At 46.8% G+C, this 22,254-nt stretch overlaps 1 protein-coding gene across 7 annotated transcripts in view; it reads right to left on the bottom strand.

The window, feature by feature from the left end:
* Positions 1-22,254, bottom strand: part of LOC139752027 (latrophilin Cirl-like) — a 406,839-nt gene that overhangs the window by 151,819 nt on the left and 232,766 nt on the right. For all 7 annotated transcript variants that reach the window (XM_071667809.1, XM_071667810.1, XM_071667812.1 and 4 more), the window contains exons 6-7: positions 5,170-5,552; positions 3,308-3,468 (exon numbers count right to left, since the gene is read on the bottom strand). In XM_071667809.1, the coding sequence (XP_071523910.1) occupies positions 3,308-3,468; positions 5,170-5,552 (544 nt within the window). The remainder of the gene's footprint in view (positions 1-3,307; positions 3,469-5,169; positions 5,553-22,254) is intronic.

Genomic DNA, 22,254 nt, shown 5'->3' with positions numbered 1-22,254 from the left:
TCGCCACTTGGCGCAAGGGAGTGCAGTCTCATCAATGAGCTTCACGCTTCAAAGAAGTCCATCCTGTTCCTGCTGCTGAGTGTGGCCTTAGTGCTGAACGTTCACTAAATGGGGACCCTGCGGTTGCACAACAATAATTTCCTCTAATACACGTATGTCGCTCATGACGTTTGAGTAAGTTATCATCACAAAATATATATAGTTTTCCCTGTTGCCTTTCCTCTATGAAATGACAAAAGAATTCAAACGATCCGTTCACTGACGAGCTCGGAAAGTATTTGTGTCTGCTACGCTGGATTCAGAATCAAGTGTCAAATATATATATTTCCAAACTACCTAATACACATGACCCCCGACTTACGATGGGGTTACGTTCCAATAAACCCATCGTATGTTGAAAATATCGTAAGTCGACAACACATTTAATACGGTTTTTTACACTGTGATCGCGTGGCCGACTGGAAGCTGCGGCTCACTGCCGCTGCGCAGCATCATGAGAGAGTATCGTACCGCATATCGCCAGCCCGGGAAAAGATCAAAATTCAAAATTCGAAGTTCGGTTTTTACTGAATGCGTATCGCTATCACACCTTCGTAAATTCAAAAAATCGGAAGTCGGGGGTCGGTCATCCGTAATTAGGACTGCATCATCAAGATCTTTTATGTTATAGTAGGGTGAATGATCCCAGGGAACCAAGGCCCTTTCCTTTTTCCCTTCTTAACGATCTGGAACAAATAATCAAACACCCAGTATGGTTCCCGTCCGTCAACACTACTCCTCCAGCATAACTCAACCTCTTTATTACCTCTTGATCCTCCCGCTATGAATACATCGTTCCTGCTCCCTTATGGACACGCCCACCTTACTCCACTGCACCAACTCAGTCACTCTGGGAGAGCTCAGCTTCTTTGCCTACTTCTCTTGGGACCACCGCTGCTTCCCTGGCACGGAAGTCTCCTGCTGTGCTTACCTTTTAGCGGCTACCTTGGAGTCCTACGTCACTTCTTGTACCAGATCTTTCTTTTCCCAGTCATGACTTGATAGCTCTTTCTCTGATGGCTGTCTCATAATGGACTGAGCAAATCGGGCCATGAAACTCTCCCCTACCCCTACATCCAACTCTGAATTCAGTTCAGCTCGAAACACTGCAAAGATGCTCTTCGTAACGTCAATCACACTTACGTTGAAAAAAAATAAATGCTGAATTGACTTTTACTGACAAATCCTTTGGTCTACTGCAATTCAATCTTCCCACTTCTCTTCCGGCCTGATCAATCTAGAGCTACTTCTTCATTCACAAATTCACTCAGTGCCTTATTCCCCTCCAGTAACCTTGTGTTAATTCTGCACCTAATCGTCTCTCATCTCCTCCCATTGAATCTGTGACTTCTCTACAATTTCCTCACAAAGGGTGTTCTCAGCGTTTCCCAGTTGTAACAGCAAGGCGCATGGCCCAGGCGGCATACCTAAATGGGTTCTTAAGGAGTGTGCCTCCGTCTTAAGTAGCTTGATCCTTGCTCGCCTGTTTCGTTTCTGTTTTAAAAGCCTAAACTTTTCCTTATCTCCAAAGCATGCTTTGGTGCTGCCTATCCCTAAGAGAGAAGACCACTGTTACCCTTCCAACCATAGTCCCGCTGCTCTCAATCTACTTCGCCCCGTCGCTCTTACTTTTGTTATCCCGAAAGTCTTTGTAACTCCCCTTTGCTCCTATTTTCTCAAACGAGTAGAATCATATTCCATTGTTTCTGATCACCAATATGGCTTTCTCGGTGCAAAGTCTACTATGTTTCTCACCTTTGGTCCTCTTCTCTCTTGGATATTGGTGAATCGTTTGTCGCTACTCTCGACATCTCTAAAGTGTTTGACAGGGCGCCGCGTTAGTCTGTGCTTACTAAGTTCCTTTCTTTAGCTTTTCTTATTCTCTCCATTCTTATGCACAACTTCCTTACTCGATCCACTGCAGCAGTCGTTAATGGAATGTCTTCCCTCCCTCACCCTATTACGATTGGTGTCCATCAGAGTTCTATCGTACCATCTACTCTCTTTCTTCTATCCACATACGTATCATCGCCCTTCATCTTCTAACCCTATTCGCTATCACGCTGATGATTTCACACTTCACCTCAATTTCTCTCCCCTCCTCACTCTAATACTCGTTCTCTTTCTCTAACTGATCATATCTCCTCTCTCAATTCAGACGTATGCAACATCTCAGGATGGGGATGCAGTAACCTGGTTAAATTCAACAGTGCTAAAAATTGCAATTTCTTTCTATACCTCCTTTCAAATGTCTCTCGTTTCCCTCCATTCAATTTCAAAACAACACAGTTCAACTCTGCAATAACATAAACATGTTGGACATAACCATATCCTCCACCCTACTCTGGAACCCCACATAATCATCATCATAAAGTCTGTTTCCCATAAGCTGTGGGTGTCGTAGAAATGCTGTATTGATTTTTCTTGTCAGCAACTACTTCGTGCCTAAAAGGGTTTTATTGTCCCATATATGGTGTATAGTGCAAAGGATCTGGAGTGGTTCTTCCTCCACCTCTCTATCATTTAGGGTGGAATTCATCTGCTACCATTCCTTTCTGTCCACAGTGATCACAGTGATGTTACTGCCCTCTTCCTGTTTCACAGGTATCGTTTCGGACACTGATCTGGTGAGCTGTTTCCGCGTGTTCCTGTCACCAAGGTTGGACTCGAGGGATGTATCTGGCTGCTGCTTCCCAGTGTTTCTGTAAGGAGTCTGGCCATGCGAGGACTAACTGTTATGATATCTGTTTCCAAGAACAGAGAAGGTGAGGAATTATGCCCTTTTCGTTTTTCCCCTGTACCTATAACCTTTCTACCTTTAAGAGTAAAGCCTGCAAACACCAGTGGAGGTATGCTTTTCTCCTTTTCAGTAAAGAGTTGCCTATGACAAGTGCAAATACGCCCCTGCCATCCCCGTCGCTATAATAAAGAATGTGACGTACACGGTAAAACATATGCAGGACAAGCTGTTGTGCTCCGAGTCTGCGACACTTTCGTACTTACCAGGCAGAGCCAAACACGCTTCTTTGTGGCGAATCGTTGAAGATCACGTTAACATACACTACTTTCATGTCACGATCTAGTTACACATATGTTGTACAAAGAAAAATGCTTTTTTTTCTCTCTCTTAGTCCGACAACGATGCACGACACAGAGGCAGACAACGAAGAAAGGGAAGGATGGAGATTGTGGAAAGTTTGACGACGTGGAGTGAGTAAAGGCTTCGACTGTCAGTTGACAGGGATGAGCCAGGGGAAGGCGTACGTACCTGGTGGTGTAGTCCCAGAAGACGCAGGCGGGGTTGGTGACGTTGACGGTGCGTAGCATGGTGAAGGTGAGCACCACCGGCTCCGACAGCTCGATGTGGCGGCCGGCTCCCAGCGACGCCGACAGCACCCGCGAGTTGAGGACCCGAGTCTCGTTCACACCCTGCACAGGAGGGACGGCACCCGATCAGATGAGGAAACCTTATCATTACACACACACAAGGCAGGAGGAGGGCTGGAGGAGAACATTACCCTGCCACTCATGCAGGAACTCCTCATCCTCAATAATCGGAAGCAACCAAGGTCAAATATCCTTCACGAAGACAATATTGAAATCATTCATTCACGTTTTCCATAGTCTCCATAACGATATTCACACATGTGACGTCATTCACACAGTCGTAGTAATGAAGCAGAGAGTATTGGATACTTACGATGTATTATGTAAAATACATCACCATACGCTAAAGGTATTATATACTTAAGGTTTACACTGCATGGTACGGTGTAAAGTGAAACCAAGAATATAAAGAGAATAAACACACTCATAAGGTAAAGGAAAAATCAATTATAACAAGACTGTATCATGACGCTTACAACACTTCACTCATGAATTACTTCGCTTATACAACGGTGTAACTATAATACAATTTCACTAACTATCCTGCCAGAAACACTTCAATAAGAACACAGACTCTCCCGCTTCAGTGTCATCATCACACTCTAATCACATTAATCTTTAATTTGGAAACAATATCACAATACCCTGACATTTTAACATCAATTGTGACGTACCTTAATTACAACACGATTACAACACGCTTTTAATCAAAATATCCTCAATCTCGACTAAGTGTAATCAAAATCAATTTGTGACGATTTAATCACAATAAACTGATCCTAATCACACCCAACTGATGAAAGACTTACTCGCGCAAGGCCGGTCTCGAATCCTTTACAACGGCACACAACATTCTCACTAAGCAAACACAGTCACGTATGAATACAGGCCACGTCCAATAACCCGCCCGCAAGCACGACTCACGCCACCCACTCCTGACCACCATCACCCAAGCTAAACCTCATAACTCAAAAAGGCCATTTGATATACTTTAGCTGTGGAAGTGAATAGCATCGGTTCCTGTGTAGCTGTCTCAATATCTATCCGCGCCTGTCTATTTCTGTCCTTATCACACTATCTACGCTACGGACACTATTGTTCACTCCCATTCTTACATCCGCACTAACCTGTGCTACCCAGATCTCCAGCGGTGTCCACGCTGCGTCGTGACGGTTCAAAAGTGCAGGATACTAAACCTAGATGACTCAGAGAACCAATCTTAACTTCAACACAGATATTTATAGCGGCAGAGTTGCGTAGCCTCGTTGCTGGTAATGATGCCTAGTAATGCATGTTTTTACCACTTAAATGTGGCTATTTAACCTACAAGTTTCTCCTTGCCCTGAACATCTTGTTCGTAACGATTAATAAACTTGTACATTACAAAGCCACATTTAACGTGTAAAAACATTCATTTTCAGGGTATCATTGACAAGAAGGGGGCTACAGAATTCTGCTATGATGACTATCTGTGTTTAAGCTAAGATTGGCTCTGTGAGTCATCTGGCGTTAGTATCCTTGATTTGTGAACCCAGGATTCGTGTGTATCCAAGTTTCGTATGCAGCTAGATGCATTTTTTTTTTTCCTGGGATATGGTTTCACCTTGCTAATCTGCGTTTGCGGGAACACTTGCCCAAGTTGGCTAAGATTCTGGTGGGTACTGAACATGTTACTGCAGTTGCTCAAAACACTTTGGGGAAGTTGTAGGAGGAAGACCTTCGCCTGTGCCGCTCCTTACTTACCTTGAAGTTGGCCTCGTTGATCCTGTAGGTGCGAGTGTCTGGCTGCAGCAGATGGTGGAGGCCATCGTAGCTAAAGAACACCATCTTCACTAGGCCATTCTCCGAGTTCTCCAGCAGGGCCTCTGGGGGAAGCCTAATGGTGTCCTGGGGCACCTTGGACGTCTCGGCTTCCAGGTCCTGAGGCACATCCCTGCTAGCGAAGGGGGGCGTTGCGTCAAAACCCCCTGAGATGCTGCTGGAGGAGGAGGAGGAGGATGGGTGGCCCGTGGGCGTTGAGGCGGGATTGGTTGGACGCGTAGGCGGGGTCGTCAGCCACGTCTCGCCAGGCGATGGGAAGGACACGGACGCTACGTTCCTCGTCTCCACCACCTGCAGCCGCAGTACTGAGGGAGAGAAAAAAGAGAGATGCTGTTATTGGGTACTCTCACGGTCAGGGCATCTATAACGACGGGTTCACGTTTGCGAGGATGGCAGATGTAATCTTAATACGCTTATCAACTTAGAAGAGCAGAGGGCTGAGGAGGGGCAGAGGGCTGAGGAGGGGCAGAGAGCTGAGGAGGAGCAGAGGGCTGAGGAGGGGCAGAGAGCTGAGGAAGAGCAGAGGGCTGAGGAAGAGCAGAGGGCTGAGGAAGAGCAGAGAGGTGAGGAAGAGCAGAGGGCTGAGGAAGAGCAGAGAGGTGAGCAGAAGCAGAGGGGTGAGGAGGAGCAGATAGGTGAGGAGGTGCAGAGGGCTGAGGAAGAGCAGAGGGCTAAGGAAGAGCAGAGGGCTGAAGAGGGGCAGAGAGGTGAGGAGGGGCACAGGGCTGAGGAAGAGCAGACGGGCTGAGGAGGAGCAGAGGGCTGAGGAGGGGCAGAGAGGTGAGGAGAGGCAGAGGGCTGAGGAAGAGCCAAGCTGGTATCTAAGGCTCTCATCTGTGTAGAAAGAATCCTGCCTAGGCGTACAATTATCTACTTATCTAGTTATGTATCTACAGAACTACAGCCATAGATAACTAAAAAGTCTAGTCACTTACGTATCAATCTATGCTCTTACATCAATATAAACATACACTGCATCAATATGAAGACAGAAAAGATCGACATTCCCTGGAGAAACTGAACACAGCAGACAGGAGAGTGGGACAAGCAAGAGGACGGAGGGTGGGTAAGGTGCCGGCGCCCACAGCAACCCCCCGGCAGCCGTGAGGAAAATAACCTGCCACAGGGATGACCACCACCAGTGTTACCAGTTATACACAGTGTATGGAGGACATCTTTAAAGGTGAGTGTCCCACCCTGCCCCACGCCTCCTTCCCCTCACACCGCCGCCTCTTCCCTTCGAACCCACTGACTTCCCATTACCCGCCGCGCCCTCAACCAGACCGACCCCCGCCCCTAAGACCAGCCTGTGACCCGTATGCTCCAGACGTGGCACCGAAGAGCGACGACCAAGGATCCCGCAGAGGAAATCAAATTCAAAGTCAATTACCCTGAGGTAGGTTCATCTCTGGTCTGTGCAAAGGTCGGGCGAGAAGGTACGGAGGGCTAAAAAGGGGCAGACAGCTGAGGAGGGGCAAAGGGCTGAGAAGGGGAAGAAGACTGAGGAGGGAGCAGATGGCTTGGAAAGGACAGAGGGCTGAGGAGGAACAGAGGGCTGAGGAGGGGCAGAAACCTAGGGAGGAGCAGAGAGCTGAGGAGGAGTAGAGGGCTAAGGAGGGGCAAAGGACTGAAAGGAGGTGGTCTAATGAGAAGGATGAGGGTGGGCGGAGGGGGATGGGTGGCAAGGTATACAAGGGTGGAGGGGTGAGGGGTGATGACACGTGTAAAGGTTCACATTAATTGGACACAGATGGAAAAGAAATGACATATGACAAAGAGAAATGAGTAAAAACAGCCTGAGAAGGGAAACGAAGAGTAAGTGGGAGACGGGTGGAGTAGGGTGAACACATCAGGGGCTAACGAGTTGTCAAAACAGAAAATAAATACATACAGGAACGCAAGGATGCATGCAGTGGAAATGCGTAAGAAAATCAAATAACGGAGAGGAAAGAATGCAATATGAGAAATGTTATGAAAGAAGTCAAACAAAAAGAAGACTTGATGCCTGAAAAAGATAGACGACAGGATGAAAATATTGAAAAGCGTACTGAAAATAAGTAAGAAAGCGAGGGAGGCAGAAGCGGCGCTCGGAGGAGACAGAATATGGAGAAAACAGAAACTTGCAGACGAAAGAGAAAAGCAAATGAGAAGTACATAACAGGAAGCGAAATGCAAAAATAGGGACTAAATAACAGAAAGAATAAACACTCATGAATACAAAAGATTACGAGATGAGAATACACAGTAAACTGGGGACAAGAGACGCGACAAGGCAGAAGGGAGGGAAAGATGTAAGGAAAGAGATGAGAGACGTCAGAGAGAGGGAGGGAGAGAGGGAGGGAGGGAGGGAGGGAGGGTGCTTGGAGGGCCCTGCGGTCGTGGAAGGTGGGTGGGGGAGGGGGGGGGCACCTTTGATCAGCAGGCCCTGATGGCGTCTTTCATCCCGCCACAATAACACTGCTCCTCCTCAATTATCATCGATTTTTCCATTGTATCGCCGAGTTTTCAGTGAGCTTCACTGTGACACGTGTCCTTCCAGGAGCCAAGTAGGGTTGCTGCTGACAGGACGGCACGTGCCGTCTTACGTTTACGTCTTTACATCCTTCCGCACGACGGCACGGCCCCCTCGCACGGCGGTACGTCCCTGGTGTACGACGGTACGACCCTCGAATATGTCCTTTGAGCACGGAGGCAGATACCTCCCGCACGACGGTAATAACCTTGAAGACAGTGGTGCGTCCTTGTGCACGGCGATACGACCCTTGTGAACGGCGGTTACGACCTTCAAACACGACTTCTCGATCCCTGTGGCATGATGCTGAGACTGTTGACGTGAGCCCTCAGGATCAGGTCAAAGGCCAGGCCGTTATAACCAAGGGTCGTACAGTCATGCTTTAACCCTTACTCAACCTGGATAACTCAAGGCAAAAGATGAGAGTAATTAGAAAAAAAAAAAAGGAGTGACCTCCTTAATCACTTCGGCCTCACCTGGCCCTTACATGTCGTCCTCCTGTCTTCTTTTCCATCCCTGTGCAGCACTATCTTGTCTCCATTCATACAAGTTTGAAATCTAGGAAAATAATAATATGGTCTCGTCATAGGACCACCAGGTCTTCTGTTATCCGTCCTCCCCACGTCAGGAGCCACCAGGAAATCACACCCACGAGTGCGCCACACACACACATCCATCTTCTCCTGGAGCAAGGCCTTGATGACGGCGTCACCTTGACTTCTCCTTTACCAATACTTATAAGAACGGGACGTGATCACCCATCCCACACATCCCCAACCGTTATCACTATTCCTTTCCTTTTCTGCAAGATGCGGCGTATTTATCATGCACTCCTGTCCATCCTGAGGGCAACAGTGAGATCGCAGTGCACAACAGGTCCAGACACAAGGTCCCGATGACTGAATCCTATATAAAGATGGGGAGAACTACCGACAACAAACCAAAGTTAGTATATTTCTCATGTATCTGGAGCAAGATAATGTTATGGCCGAAATGCTTACACGCATTTTGTGAGGGAGGAAATGTCTGAATTTATTGATCTTTAACAACAGTTAAGGAAATCGATCAAGGCACACATTTCTTTTTACCAGTTGGTGATATTTTTCTTTTCCCATATTTCATCAGGCAGCACATTACTGGATGCCCCTCGATCAAAATTTGTCACTGGTCGACAATGGTGCTTGAAGGATCGCGTACCCAACAAGACTGGCACTGGAAGCAGACCGTACTGCACAGAGCAGACCGTACTGCACAGAGCAGACCGTACTGCACAGAGCAGACCGTACTGCACTGAGCAGATCGTACTGCACTGAGCAGACCGTACTGCACAGAGCAGACCGTACTGCACAGAGCAGATCGTACTGCACAAAGCAGACGACGTCGAGGGTTGTGTATGCTCTCCACAGGAGTGTCACAGAGATGTACGCGGCCGGCAGATACGGAGCGGCAGCAACCAATACAATAGACTCACAGAAACACAATTTTACAATACTGCTGCTATACAGTAAGCATTTCATACACATGATAGGAAGGCGGAATCATACATCATCCTACGTTGAAACGAAATATAATCCTTGAGTTACCCTGCCAGACACTGAGCGTTGGAGGTTCTCGTTTTCTTTCTCATTGTAAGACGGTAAGACAATGTATCAACGCACTTACTGCCATGTGCATGAAGGGTCCACAGAAAAGGAAAACATCGTTTTTTGAGACCCAACCCCAATGTTCCGAGGTGGTCGGTGAACATGGGCATGACCTTCCCATACGGCGCTGCAGGGACCTGAACGCCACAACGCTAGATGATTACGCTGTGCAACTACGCCCTTACGACGGCAAAATTGTTCGGTTCTCTGCGCTCTCCTGCGTCTTCACCAACTGGCCTTCGAGTACTCCTCCGACACCACTAACACTACCTCGGGCGGGTGTGTGTCGCTACACAAAGCTTTGGTCCCTCGTTTACTGACTGGCAGGGAGGGTGAGGAGGTACAGCTGACGTATGCTTGCAGGACCACAGAGACGGAGGAGTGCGGGAGCAGTCCGGCTAGCTGACGACGGCCACACTCCTCTACTCCAGCGGAGACGTAACGATGAAGAGCACCATCATGAACACCGCCATCTAACGCCTTCAAAGTTACAATCCAGCAACGGGAACCACAACAGAGGCAGCTGCGTTGCTTAAACCAGCGGCAAAAAATGCTACCCCGCCAACATTCAACAACAGATATACCAAAATCAGCTACATAAATATCAGCAACAACAAGTGCAATAGGAGTCAGAACAGCAGAAGCTGCAGCAACAGTAGCTACAACAAGACCAGTAGCAGCTACAGCAACAACAGCTACAACAAGAACAGTAGCAGCTACAGCAACAACAGCTACAACAAGAACAGTAGCAGCTACAGCAACAACAGCTACAACAAGAACAGTAGCAGCTACAGCAACAATAGCTACAACAAGAACAGCAGCAGCTACAGCAACAACAGCTACAGTAAGAACAGAAGCAGCTACGGCATCCATCACCGGTACAGCAAAAACATCAAACAACTGCTACAACCACAAAAGGTATCGCAATTACAGAGGTAAGAGCATCAACAACAACTACAACACGGGCGGCATCAGCAGGAGCCACGCCCCTGGCGGCCCAACCTGCGGCAGGAATCAGAACTTAAATCGAATTAAAGTCCCGCACCAGACACCCTCGCTGGCCCATCTCTTCCAAAATCTTTTCTTTCACCAATATTTGATTTTCTTCATCAGAATTGTATTTCGTAAACTAAATATCATTCGCCCAAATTAGATGTTCCGATTTTCATCAGATTTACAGACGTAAATTATGTCAAACAAGAAGCAGTGAAAAGTTTTTATCGAGGATGTAAGGCATGTGTACGTGTAGGAAGAGAGGAAAGTGATTGGTTCTCAGTGAATGTAGGTTTGCGGCAGGGGTGTGTGATGTCTCCATGGTTGTTTAATTTGTTTATGGATGGGGTTGTTAGGGAGGTAAATGCAAGAGTTTTGGAAAGAGGGGCAAGTATGAAGTCTGCTGGGGATGAGAGAGCTTGGGAAGTGAGTCAGTTGTTGTTCGCTGATGATACAGCGCTGGTGGCTGATTCATGTGAGAAACTGCAGAAGCTGGTGACTGAGCTTGGTAAAGTGTGTGGAAGAAGAAAGTTAAGAGTAAATGTGAATAAGAGCAAGGTTATTAGGTACAGTAGGGTTGAGGGTCAAGTCAATTGGGAGGTGAGTTTGAATGGAGAAAAACTGGAGGAAGTGAAGTGTTTTAGATATCTGGGAGTGGATCTGGCAGCGGATGGAACCATGGAAGCGGAAGTGGATCATAGGGTGGGAGAGGGGGCGAAAATTCTGGGGGCCTTGAAGAATGTGTGGAAGTCGAGAACATTATCTCGGAAAGCAAAAATGGGTATGTTTGAAGGAATAGTGGTTCCAACAATGTTGTATGGTTGCGAGGCGTGGGCTATGGATAGAGTTGTGCGCAGGAGGATGGATGTGCTGGAAATGAGATGTTTGAGGACAATGTGTGGTGTGAGGTGGTTTGATCGAGTGAGTAACGTAAGGGTAAGAGAGATGTGTGGAAATAAAAAGAGCGTGGTTGAGAGAGCAGAAGAGGGTGTTTTGAAGTGGTTTGGGCACATGGAGAGAATGAGTGAGGAAAGATTGACCAAGAGGATATATGTGTCCGAGGTGGAGGGAACGAGGAGAAGAGGGAGACCAAATTGGAGGTGGAAAGATGGAGTGAAAAAGATTTTGTGTGATCGGGGCCTGAACATGCAGGAGGGTGAAAGGAGGGCAAGGAAGAGAGTGAATTGGAGCGATGTGGTATACCGGGGTTGACGTGCTGTCAGTGGATTGAATCAAGGCATGTGAAGCGTCTGGGGTAAACCATGGAAAGCTGTGTAGATATGTATATTTGCGTGTGTGGATGTATGTATATACATGTGTATGGGGGGGGGGGGGTTGGGCCATTTCTTTCGTCTGTTTCCTTGCGCTACCTCGCAAACGCGGGAGACAGCGACAAAGTATAAAAAAAAAAAAAAAAAAAAAAAAAAACCACACTTCCCCTGGTCTTCTTACCTATTCGGTTCAGCGCGTTCCATGACAACTACAACTTCGTCATGTTGTGTCAGCTTTGACAGAAGGATGGTACTTCACTGCTCATGAAATCGGCCATAACTGCTAACAAAAATAATGAACAATGTCCCACTAAATGCGAAGAGGCAATGGTATCAGGGTCACTGTGTTAAAAATCAGCGACACACACACACATGCCCACCTAAGCCCACAACACACCCTCACCCACCTTCCTGTCCTCACAACTCCACCGTCCTAAAGACTGTGTGTTGACAGATACAACTCTTCCTCAAAGGCTGGAAAAAGGTCTTTTTCAACTGGTTTCTGTCCATCAGTCATCAAAGTTAGAGTGTGATGACTTCGGAGTCTGCCTCTCTCAACACCCGTGTCGACGACACTGGAGAGCCCATCTCCCTGAACGCAGGGGTTCGTTAAAATTTGCCAGTCTGTCTCCCTCAAAGGCACATACATACACGTCAACATGAGAGAAAGCCTCATCATAACGACCCAGTGTTCCAGAGTGTGCCTCCCTCAACGCCTGCCTCAGTGTGTGTGTGTGTGTGTGTGTGTCAGTTTGACAGAAGCTGTACCTAGCTCCCTGTCAGTCGACGGCTGGGGAGTCTTCCCTCAACGGAGATTATATCAATTTTTCTAAAATAATAAAGAATCATAAACAGACTACGATAAATTACACACACACACACACACACACACACACACACACACACACACACACACACACAGAGTCACAATGTCCAATGAGGGAAAACCTCACTTGGGTCCTTCATTTGTTCCTTCGTTTGGAAAGTAATACAGAAGGGAAGGATTTCCAGCACCTGCTACCATCCCTCTAAGGCGCCTTCTACAACACACTGCGGACAGCGGGCAGGGATGGTGTAGCGGTTAGCGTTGCTGATCGTGACGCATTCACGCGCCGTCCAGGCTCTGGGGGAAAACTTCGAATCCTGGTTGTCGCAGACGGTCCACAATGAACCCAGCTGTTCATGCACCCGTAGAGGTTGGTCGATAGACTGGGTACCTGGCTCAGGCTAAGATATATATATATATATATTCTCATGGGAGGGAAGATATGGTGCATACACACACGGCAGAGAGACGGAGAAACACGGGTGCAAAACCCTCTCCCCGTAACATACACACATATTCACACATACTATACGAACTCTCCTCTGCCCACTTACCGATCCTGATAACTCCTCAACTAACTGGCAGAACTCAAACAGCCATCAATAAAGCACACAAACTAGAGTAAAGCAGACTGACCAGCATTCAAACAGAACATAAAATCCAGCCTCCAGAACTTTACCTCGGTTATTTCCCTCCCTAAACCGTGTCACCCCCACGCTTCATCAACACCACCAACCAAGGGAGCATACAGGACAGGCCTGAAGGACAGAAGAAACCAATATAACTAACAAGTTGTAGGCGTCACATATGTTTACACGAATCCACTCACCATCGAGAGACGACACAACAAATCAGTGCACATCACCAACACGAACCTCATCACCAGAGAGCAAACTGACCTCTCCTTCCTGAACACGATGAAGCTCAAGTCTTGAGAACATCAAAACCTCGCGATTAGTAACGAAAATCCTCACTATCGCTGCGCCTGCAAACGAAGCACTTCTGGTCTAACCTAGCAACATCCCTTTATCTAAAGAACACAAACGCATACTCATGAAACACTACCAAATTAGCCAAAAAAAAAAGCTCATCCCTAAACAGGAGGCTTAAAAAAACCTCCATAAAATCCACACACAAATTACCACTCAACAACCGTTCATTCTCACTGATACTCAAACCGTAAGTACAACAAACATGTCCCTTGCAAGACCTTATCGATAAATCAAATACTTCGGCAGGTTACGTTCCAAGCGTTTTTTTTCTTTTTTTATATTAGCTACGACGGCACGGGCAACTGAAGCCATAATATCTATATCTATCTATCTATCTATCTATCTATCTATCTATCTATATATATATATATATATATATATATATATATATATATATATATATATCCTAGCCTGAACCAGATACCTATTTCATCGATCAACCCCTACGGGTGGATGAACAGCTGGGTTGAATGTGGACCGACTGCTGCAAACCAAGATTCGTACTTCGACCTTGGGCTAACCGCTACACCATGGAGGTCCGTAAAGTCCATGAAGCATTCAAGGTTGGGTAAGTCAATCTTCAAAATTTCGCTGATAAAGCAATTGAGTAATTTGGATCTGTTAATCAACAACTTTTCGCTGATCTTAAACAATTAATTAAGTCAGTTAATCAACTTTTCGTTGAGTTAATCAACTTGGGTCAGTTAATCAACAACTTCTAGCTATTTAAGCAATTCAGTCGATAAACTTCAGTTGAAATTAACGAATTAATTCGACTAATGAATTTTGACCCTGTCTGCATGCGCTCTTGGCAACACAACAAAATTCCAAACATCTGGAAACAACTTAAATGACAGCCAACCCGAAACAGTCCACGCCAGCCAACTCCTCTGTCTCTTGCCGTCATATTTAACCAACATAAGCATCCAAATACCTTAAAAAATTGATCCATAACAAAATCGCCCAAAATGCCCCACTCTCACCCACACAGCACAGCTTTGGAGACAATCCTTCCACTAATACATACACTGCAAACAGATCTCACACAACACATCCTTGACCGCTTTAAAACCCATCACCCCCCTCCCGCACAGTATCAGTAGCAATGTTTGCGAACAATCCATCTGACACTTCCCAACACTATCTCACACAATATATACTCGAAACCAACCTCCACAGTAATGACAAATAGTTAACCAACCTCAAAGATGGCCATCAAATCACAATCATTCACAAAGGTTTCATTCTTAAAAAATCCCCAAGCTGTGGGTAGGATGGCCCACTCCTTCCTCCACCCACCTTCAATCTTTTCCTTCAAGACCTTCCATCACCTCCTGAGGACCAAAGTGTCAAAGTCCTCTCACATGCATGTAATCTCACAGTCACACCACACCACTATGACATACCTCAAACATGCAACACTATCTCAAGCAAGTAGAACACTAACTGCTACCTTCCTGAGCGCTGCGGTTTCCATAAAACAAGGAGGCACACTGGGAGGTAGAGAGTTGGACTATTTACAAAATCAAACATACAACCCCAAGACCCTTTTATATGGGTCTCCTGTAGCTTCAAAGCAGCACTTGAATCGGGAGCAGGGAATGGACGCACTCAGTGGTAACGAGTAGTTCTTTTATGACACTACTTTTCGTCCACCGACGATAATACAACCTCGCCGAGGGTGACTTTCCATTAATGATGTAGCTACACACACACACACACACATATAGTTATATATATATATATATATATATATATATATATATATATATATATAGTTTGTTGAGTATTCCTGGTAACTTATATGGGAGGGTATTGACTGAGAGGGTGAAGGCATGTACAGAGCATCAGATTGGGGAAGAGCAGTGTGGTTTCAGAAGTGGTAGAGGATGTGTGGATCAGGTGTTTGCTTTGAAGAATGTATGTGAGAAATACTTAGAAAAGCAAATGGATTTGTATGTAGCATTTATGGATCTGGAGAAGGCATATGATAGAGTTGATAGAGATGCTCTGTGGAAGGTATTAAGAATATATGGTGTGGGAGGCAAGTTGTTAGAAGCAGTTAAAAGTTTTTATCGAGGATGTAAGGCATGTGTACGTGTAGGAAGAGAGGAAAGTGATTGGTTCTCAGTGAATGTAGGTTTGCGGCAGGGGTGTGTGATGTCTCCATGGTTGTTTACTTTGTTTATGGATGGGGTTGTTAGGGAGGTGAATGCAAGAGTTTTGGAAAGAGGGGCAAGTATGATGTTGTGGATGAGGGAGCTTGGGAAGTGAGTCAGTTGTTGTTCGCTGATGATACAGCGCTGGTGGCTGATTCATGTGAGAAACTGCAGAAGCTGGTGACTGAGTTTGGTAAAGTGTGTGAAAGAAGAAAGTTAAGAGTAAATGTGAATAAGAGCAAGGTTATTAGGTACAGTAGGTTTAAGGGTCAAGTCGATTGGGAGGTAAGTTTGAACGGAGAAAAACTGGAGGAAGTAAAGTGTTTTAGATGTCTGGGAGTGGATCTGGCAGCGGATGGAACCATAGAAGCGAAAGTGAATCATAGAGTGGGGGAGGGGGCGAAAATCTTGGGAGCCTTGAAGAATGTGTGAAAGTCGAGAACATTATCTCGGAAAGCAAAAGTGGGTATGTTTGAAGGAATAGTGGTTCCAACAATGTTGTATGGTTGCAAGGCGTCGGCTATGGATAGAGTTGTGCGCAGGAGGGTAGATGTGCTGGAAATGAGATGTTTGAAGACAATGTGTGGTGTGAGGTGGTTTGATCGAGTAAGTAATGTAAGGGTAAGAGAGATGTGTGAAAATAAAAAGAGCGTGGTTGAGAGAGCAGAAGAGGGTGTTTTGAAATGGTTTGGGCACATGGAGAGAATGAGTGAGGAAAGATTGACCAAGAGGATATATGTGTCGGAGGTGGAGGGAACGAGGAGAAGTGGGAGACCAAATTGGAGGTGGAAAGATGGAGTGAAAAAGATTTTGTGTGATCGGGGCCTGAACATAGAGGAGGGTGAAAGGAGGGCAAGGAATAGAGTGAATTGGATCGATGTGGTATACCGGGGTTGACGTGCTGTCAGTGGATTGAATCAGGGCATGTGAAGCGTCTGGGGTAAACCATGGAAAGTTGTGTGGGGCCTGGATGTGGAAAGGGAGCTGTGGTTTCGGGCATTATTGCATGACAGCTAGAGACTGAGTGTGAACGAATGGGGCCTTTGTTGTCTTTTCCTAGTGCTACCTCGCACACATGAGGGGGGAGGGGGATGGTATTCCATGTGTGGCGAGGTGGCGATGGGAATGAATAAAGGCAGACAGTGTGAATTGTGTGCATGGGTATATATGTATGTGTCTGTGTGTGTATATATATGTGTACATTGAGATGTATAGTTATGTATATTTGCGTGTGTGGACGTGTATGTATATACATTGTGTATGGGGGTGGGTTCGGCCATTTCTTTCGTCTGTTTCCTTGCGCTACCTCGCAAACGCGGGAGACAGCGACAAAGCAAAAAAAAAAAAAAAAAATTATCCCTGGGGATAGGGGAGAAAGAATACTTCCCACGTATTCCCTGCGTGTCGTAGAAGGCGACTAAAAGGGGAGGGAGCGGGGGTCTGAAAATCCTACCCTCTCTTTTTTTTTTTTTTTCAATTTTCCAAAAGAAGAAACAGAGATGGGGGCCAGGTGAGGATATTCCCTCAAAGGCGAAATGGCGAATAGTATGAAAGAGAAAAGAATATATATATATATATATATATATATATATATATATATATATATATATATATATACATATATATATATATATATATATATATATATATATATATATATATATATATATATACACAAACCTTAAACGTTTGTCAAGCAGCGAGTTCCTGCCATACACTGGTGACGTTGCCATACCAGTTGGCACAACCCTGGCGCCGTTCACACCCTCCCTGCCGGAACAGCTTTCGTCTTGGTTCCCGTCTATCTACCCGGCAGTATTCCCCCGGCCCGTGACCCTCACAGGACGCCGCTGCCAATCAGGTGGCGGTGCTGGATCCCTGAGGGGGGGACGGGCGTCCCCTGGGTCCGGGGGCGGGTCGGGGAGCCATCTATGTAATTTCAATCAGCTGGTCGCCGCCGCTGCCCGCAAGTGTTGTCAAGAATTTCCTCGGACCAGCTAGCGTTGCCAGTGATCTCCTTTTCCTCCTCGACGTCAATTCAAAAAAAAAGAGGAAAAAATGTTCCGAGTCCTTTATTTCCCGACAGCCTTGTACACCAACGATCGCATTGACTACCAGCGCGCACACACACACACACACACACACACACACACACACACACATTATAATGCTCTTCCTGTGCATGGGCACATACAAATGCATCTACCGTTCAGCTTTGAATCCATAAAATGATAAAGCAAGTTTAAAACAAGGGCGGCCCCGGGGAATACAGGATGAGTGGCTGGCTCTGGCCTTTGTATTCTGCGGCGGCTTCCTCCCAGTTTGACCGAATCAAGGCAATGGTGGCAGGCCACAGCTCTCCGAGACTCACACACTAAAACACCCGAGAACGACAGCCAAGGATCCGGGGCCGGGCCGGCTCCTGCCCAAATAATGATACGAGGGAACATGTAGCTTGCCACCGAGCTTCACATATGCACCAGGCTGATGTGAGTGGAGCCAGGCTTGTATCACCACTCCCACCTTGCTTCCTACCATGTCAGGTTTACAGTGTTCGTGCTGGTGGGTGTGACTACTGCGAGGTTTAAGTTGTTTGTATTTGCTACACCTCCAGTGTGGTAAAGTATGCCAGGTGTGGTCTGCACTGCCTTTCTCTCACGCCTGTAGCACTGTTACAGAGTCTCTACACCTAGTGCCACGCTTGTGGTACCGGGCCTCTATATACTAGGCGCCAGGTTTGTTCTGGGTCCATACACCTGGAGCCGCCAGCCTTGTGTTACTTGTACCAGGTCTATACAAATGGTGCTACGCCTGGGTTTCTGTACGGGGTCATACTTGGTGCCGGACTTGTATTACCTGTACCGGGTTTATACAACTTGTGTCCTACTTGTATTACCTGTAATGGGCCTAAACAGCTGCCGCCAGACATGTGTTACTTGTGCTACACTCCAGCACACACACACACACACACACACACACACACACACACACACACACAACACCTGAAGGCTACATACGAGGTGTGGCTTAAAACTTTCCAACCTACACGATACTTTAAACCCAGTGAAATCAAACACTCCATCGGGTGGAGTCTGACACCGATATGATGACCAACGAGTCGCTATGTATTAAGACGGTCATCTGACACTCGTCAATAAGACAAGATTATCAACATGATCTTTAAACTACCAAACAAATTACGAATTAGACAAACACTAACAACCTAATATGTTTTCTGACAGATCCCAGGCAATAATTTCTAATTCCGTTATTTCGTACAAATCAATTTTCAGGCTTAAATATCATTCGTCAAGCGTTTATTTTAAACAAGGCTATCATGAATAATGTATCACCCTTGGTCACCATTTTGCTTCCTAAGGTTCACATGACGATTCTGTGCTTTCTTACTCCTACTTTACGAGTGCCTTTGTGACGTGTCGTGGACGGAGAGAGACGCCTCCACACACCCCACGGGTATAGACGGCGTTCCTCCTCACGCGGTGTTGCATCTACGTAAACACGACCCTGCATCCTTCCCAACGGGGTACTGAATCTCCAAAACGGTATTGAATCCCCCGGTAAAAGGGTATTGGGTCGCGGCTGAAGAGTACTGAATCCCCGCCAAAAGAGTATTGGATCGCTGCCAAAACGGTACTGGATCCACTCCAAAAAGGGTACTGGATCGTGGCCAAAAGGGGTACTGAATCTCCATCAGAGGGTACTGAATCCCCACCAGAGGGTACTGGATGACGGCCAGGAGGGTATTGATTCCCCGCCCAGGGAATATCGCAACCTCCAACTTTTGTAGAAGCGTCTTGCTTTGTACCCCGTCAGGAAAAGCTTGTGTATCCCCGGAATGTCTCTTTATCCCCGTCAGGAGGGAGTTTTATCAATGGCCTGTCCTGCAGCCCTGCAGCAGCAGTAGCGGCAGCAGCAGCTTGTGTACCCGTTATGTTTTACTTGCCCATCAGAGGGAGCTTGTAGCCCCGTCAGGAGGGACTTGCATCTCCCGTCACATCTAGCATTCTCCACCGGAGGGACTCTCCATCATCGCCATGACTCTGGCCCCGCCGCAAGGTCTATATCAATGTCACACATCGTACCCGCGCCAATATAGGGGTTGATATCATCATGACATCACGTCGATATCATCCTCTTGTTCCGTCAGGAGGCGGGCCACAGCTCTTGTTATGTCCAGAGCAGATTTACATCATTAAAAGGTCTCCATCATTTGTCCTGACTCCTGCTCATTCAGGGGAAGGTTTACAATACCGTCAACATTTCGGTCGTCAGGAGGTAGTTTCGCTCCTATCAGGTTGGGGTGGTTGGAGTTGGGGGGGTTGTGTAGTCTTGCTCAAGAGGGACTTAACCCCCACCCTCCTTGCTGGTACCCCTGCCGGGAGGGATCTGTACCCTACACTCAACAAGGACTCGAGTCCCGATGTGTCTTGCGCTTCCGTCAGCAGCAGCTTATACGACCTTCCCAACCCGCCACCCCTCTCTCGCCAGGATCGATCTGGACCCTCGACATGTCTTGTACCCTTGTCTGAAGGCTCTTTCATCCTTGTTATGTCTTATACAGCCAGAGAGTCTTGTATTCCTGTCAGGTCTCGTTGCCCCGTCAGAGGCACTTGTGCCTCCTTCATGTCTGCTGCCCTCCGGCCAGGAGGAAGTTGTATCCCCAACGTATCTTGTTGTACCCAGGTCGTGAGGAGCCTCTGCCGCGTCATTAGCTGTCCCCCCGCTGGACACTGTTCTCCCTTTCAGTGGAAGAAAATGTAATGGGCAAATGCAGAACAAACATATGTACAGGAGACGAGATCACATACAGATCACGTGATACAAATGTTACATCAGATCCGGGGCAAGATAGATGTACAAAGCTAGGAGAACTGTACACATCAGGACACCAGCAGCAGTGCCAAGCATGAAGGCTACGGCCGTGGCGCCACCAAACATCAGGTAATAAGACCCTCGTGTGAGTACTGTCCCTGGTGCTGAGGAAGAGAGAGTTACACAAACACATAAACCACACATACCCCAAGGTCCGAGGGAGGTGGTCTGGCCAGAGAGAGAGAGAGAGAGAGAGAGAGAGAGAGAGAGAGAGAGAGAGAGAGAGAGAGAGAGAGAGAATCATATTGCCCGGCCGGCACCTTGACCATGGTGAGGTACCCGGCGACCCCGACTTTACAACGACTAACCCAGGATGCTCCCCCGACCCTACCTACTGAACACTACACACACCTGAGGTGCTACAGACAACCTCTTTTTAGTGCCATGTTGGTTACAATATATATATATATATATATATATATATATATATATATATATATATATATATATATATATATACCGTCAACGTCACCTTAACGAGCCAGGCAAGATGGAAAGACCTGCTCTACGGAGGTGACGTGGGGCCCGCTACGCGCCCAGTACACAACCCCAAGGTATACGACCATAATACTTCGCGACACTGGGGAGACGGGAACCCTGGGTGCTGGAAGCCATGGAGCGAGCTGTTACACAAGCTGGCCGGATTCAGCGAGGACATGGTAGACAATGAGGAACATGTGAGCGGCGGGTCTCAAGTAGTCGTCATAAGGGACCTGACCTCAGGTCGCAAGCTCATTCAGACCTTTTGATCTAGGTATTAGTGACGGACACACGACGGGCAAAACATGACCCAGTCAGCGGCCATCTCGGGTGAAAGGAAGAAAGAGTAAAATCAATCAAGGCTCCGCAGGTGTTGCGAGACCTGGCCTTTAAAGATGGAAAGGCTTAATACGCTTAACGAGAGGGGAAAAGGAGGAGGAGAATTTCATAGCTTGGCTCTTCGAGGGATGAAGGAGGTATCGTAACGTTGTTTTCCAGAGTTGGGGGAAGGAGGGAGGGAGGGGGGGGGGGCAACACATGTAGGCAGCTCAAAAAAACAACCAAAATAATACCCGAAGAAAAAAAAAAGCAATATTGTGGCGTCTATAAAGGGATGGTTGAAGTGAGATGGTGTGAGGAGGGTTTACGAGACGAAGGCTTTCCATTCCAGTCTTGATTAATAAAGACTTGGAGGAGAGGCCACTCTATATCTGTAGGCGGTGCTCCATACTGGGCGTATAGAACTCCTGTAGATATGAACTAACTGCTCACGAGAAAAATAATTAGGCATCTATACAACCATCCCAGCTTCCAGGAAACAGACTTTTTGTGTTGATTATGTTGGGTTTCCAGAATGGAGTGAAGGACTTGGTTATGTCCAACATGTAGACGTTGACACATGGCTGAACTGTGGTGTCCTCAAATTGGATAAACAAATGACCCTCAGGTAAAGGATGCGGAAAAACTGCGTCTCAGTTCTCGACTCTTAAGATGCTGTAGAGGTCCGAAATAAGAAAGGAAATATGTCCACTACAGCAAGAGAACGAGTATTAGAAGGAAGGGGGAGGGAAAGTGATATGAAGGAGGTGCAGTAGAATCATCCTTACTTGTGTCCAACAGGACTGATGTGGGTGACGTGTCCAGCAAAACATATGTGAGAGTGGCACGTGTCCAACAAGAGAAAAGCGTGAATGATGAATGTCCACCTTGATAAATGGGCGAGTGATACGTGTCTGTCC

This window comes from Panulirus ornatus, chromosome 12 (assembly GCF_036320965.1).
Source record: "Panulirus ornatus isolate Po-2019 chromosome 12, ASM3632096v1, whole genome shotgun sequence".
NCBI lineage: Eukaryota > Metazoa > Arthropoda > Malacostraca > Decapoda > Palinuridae > Panulirus > Panulirus ornatus.
Note: the sequence above shows the minus strand (reverse complement) of the source record. Positions and strands in the feature narration are given on the sequence as shown.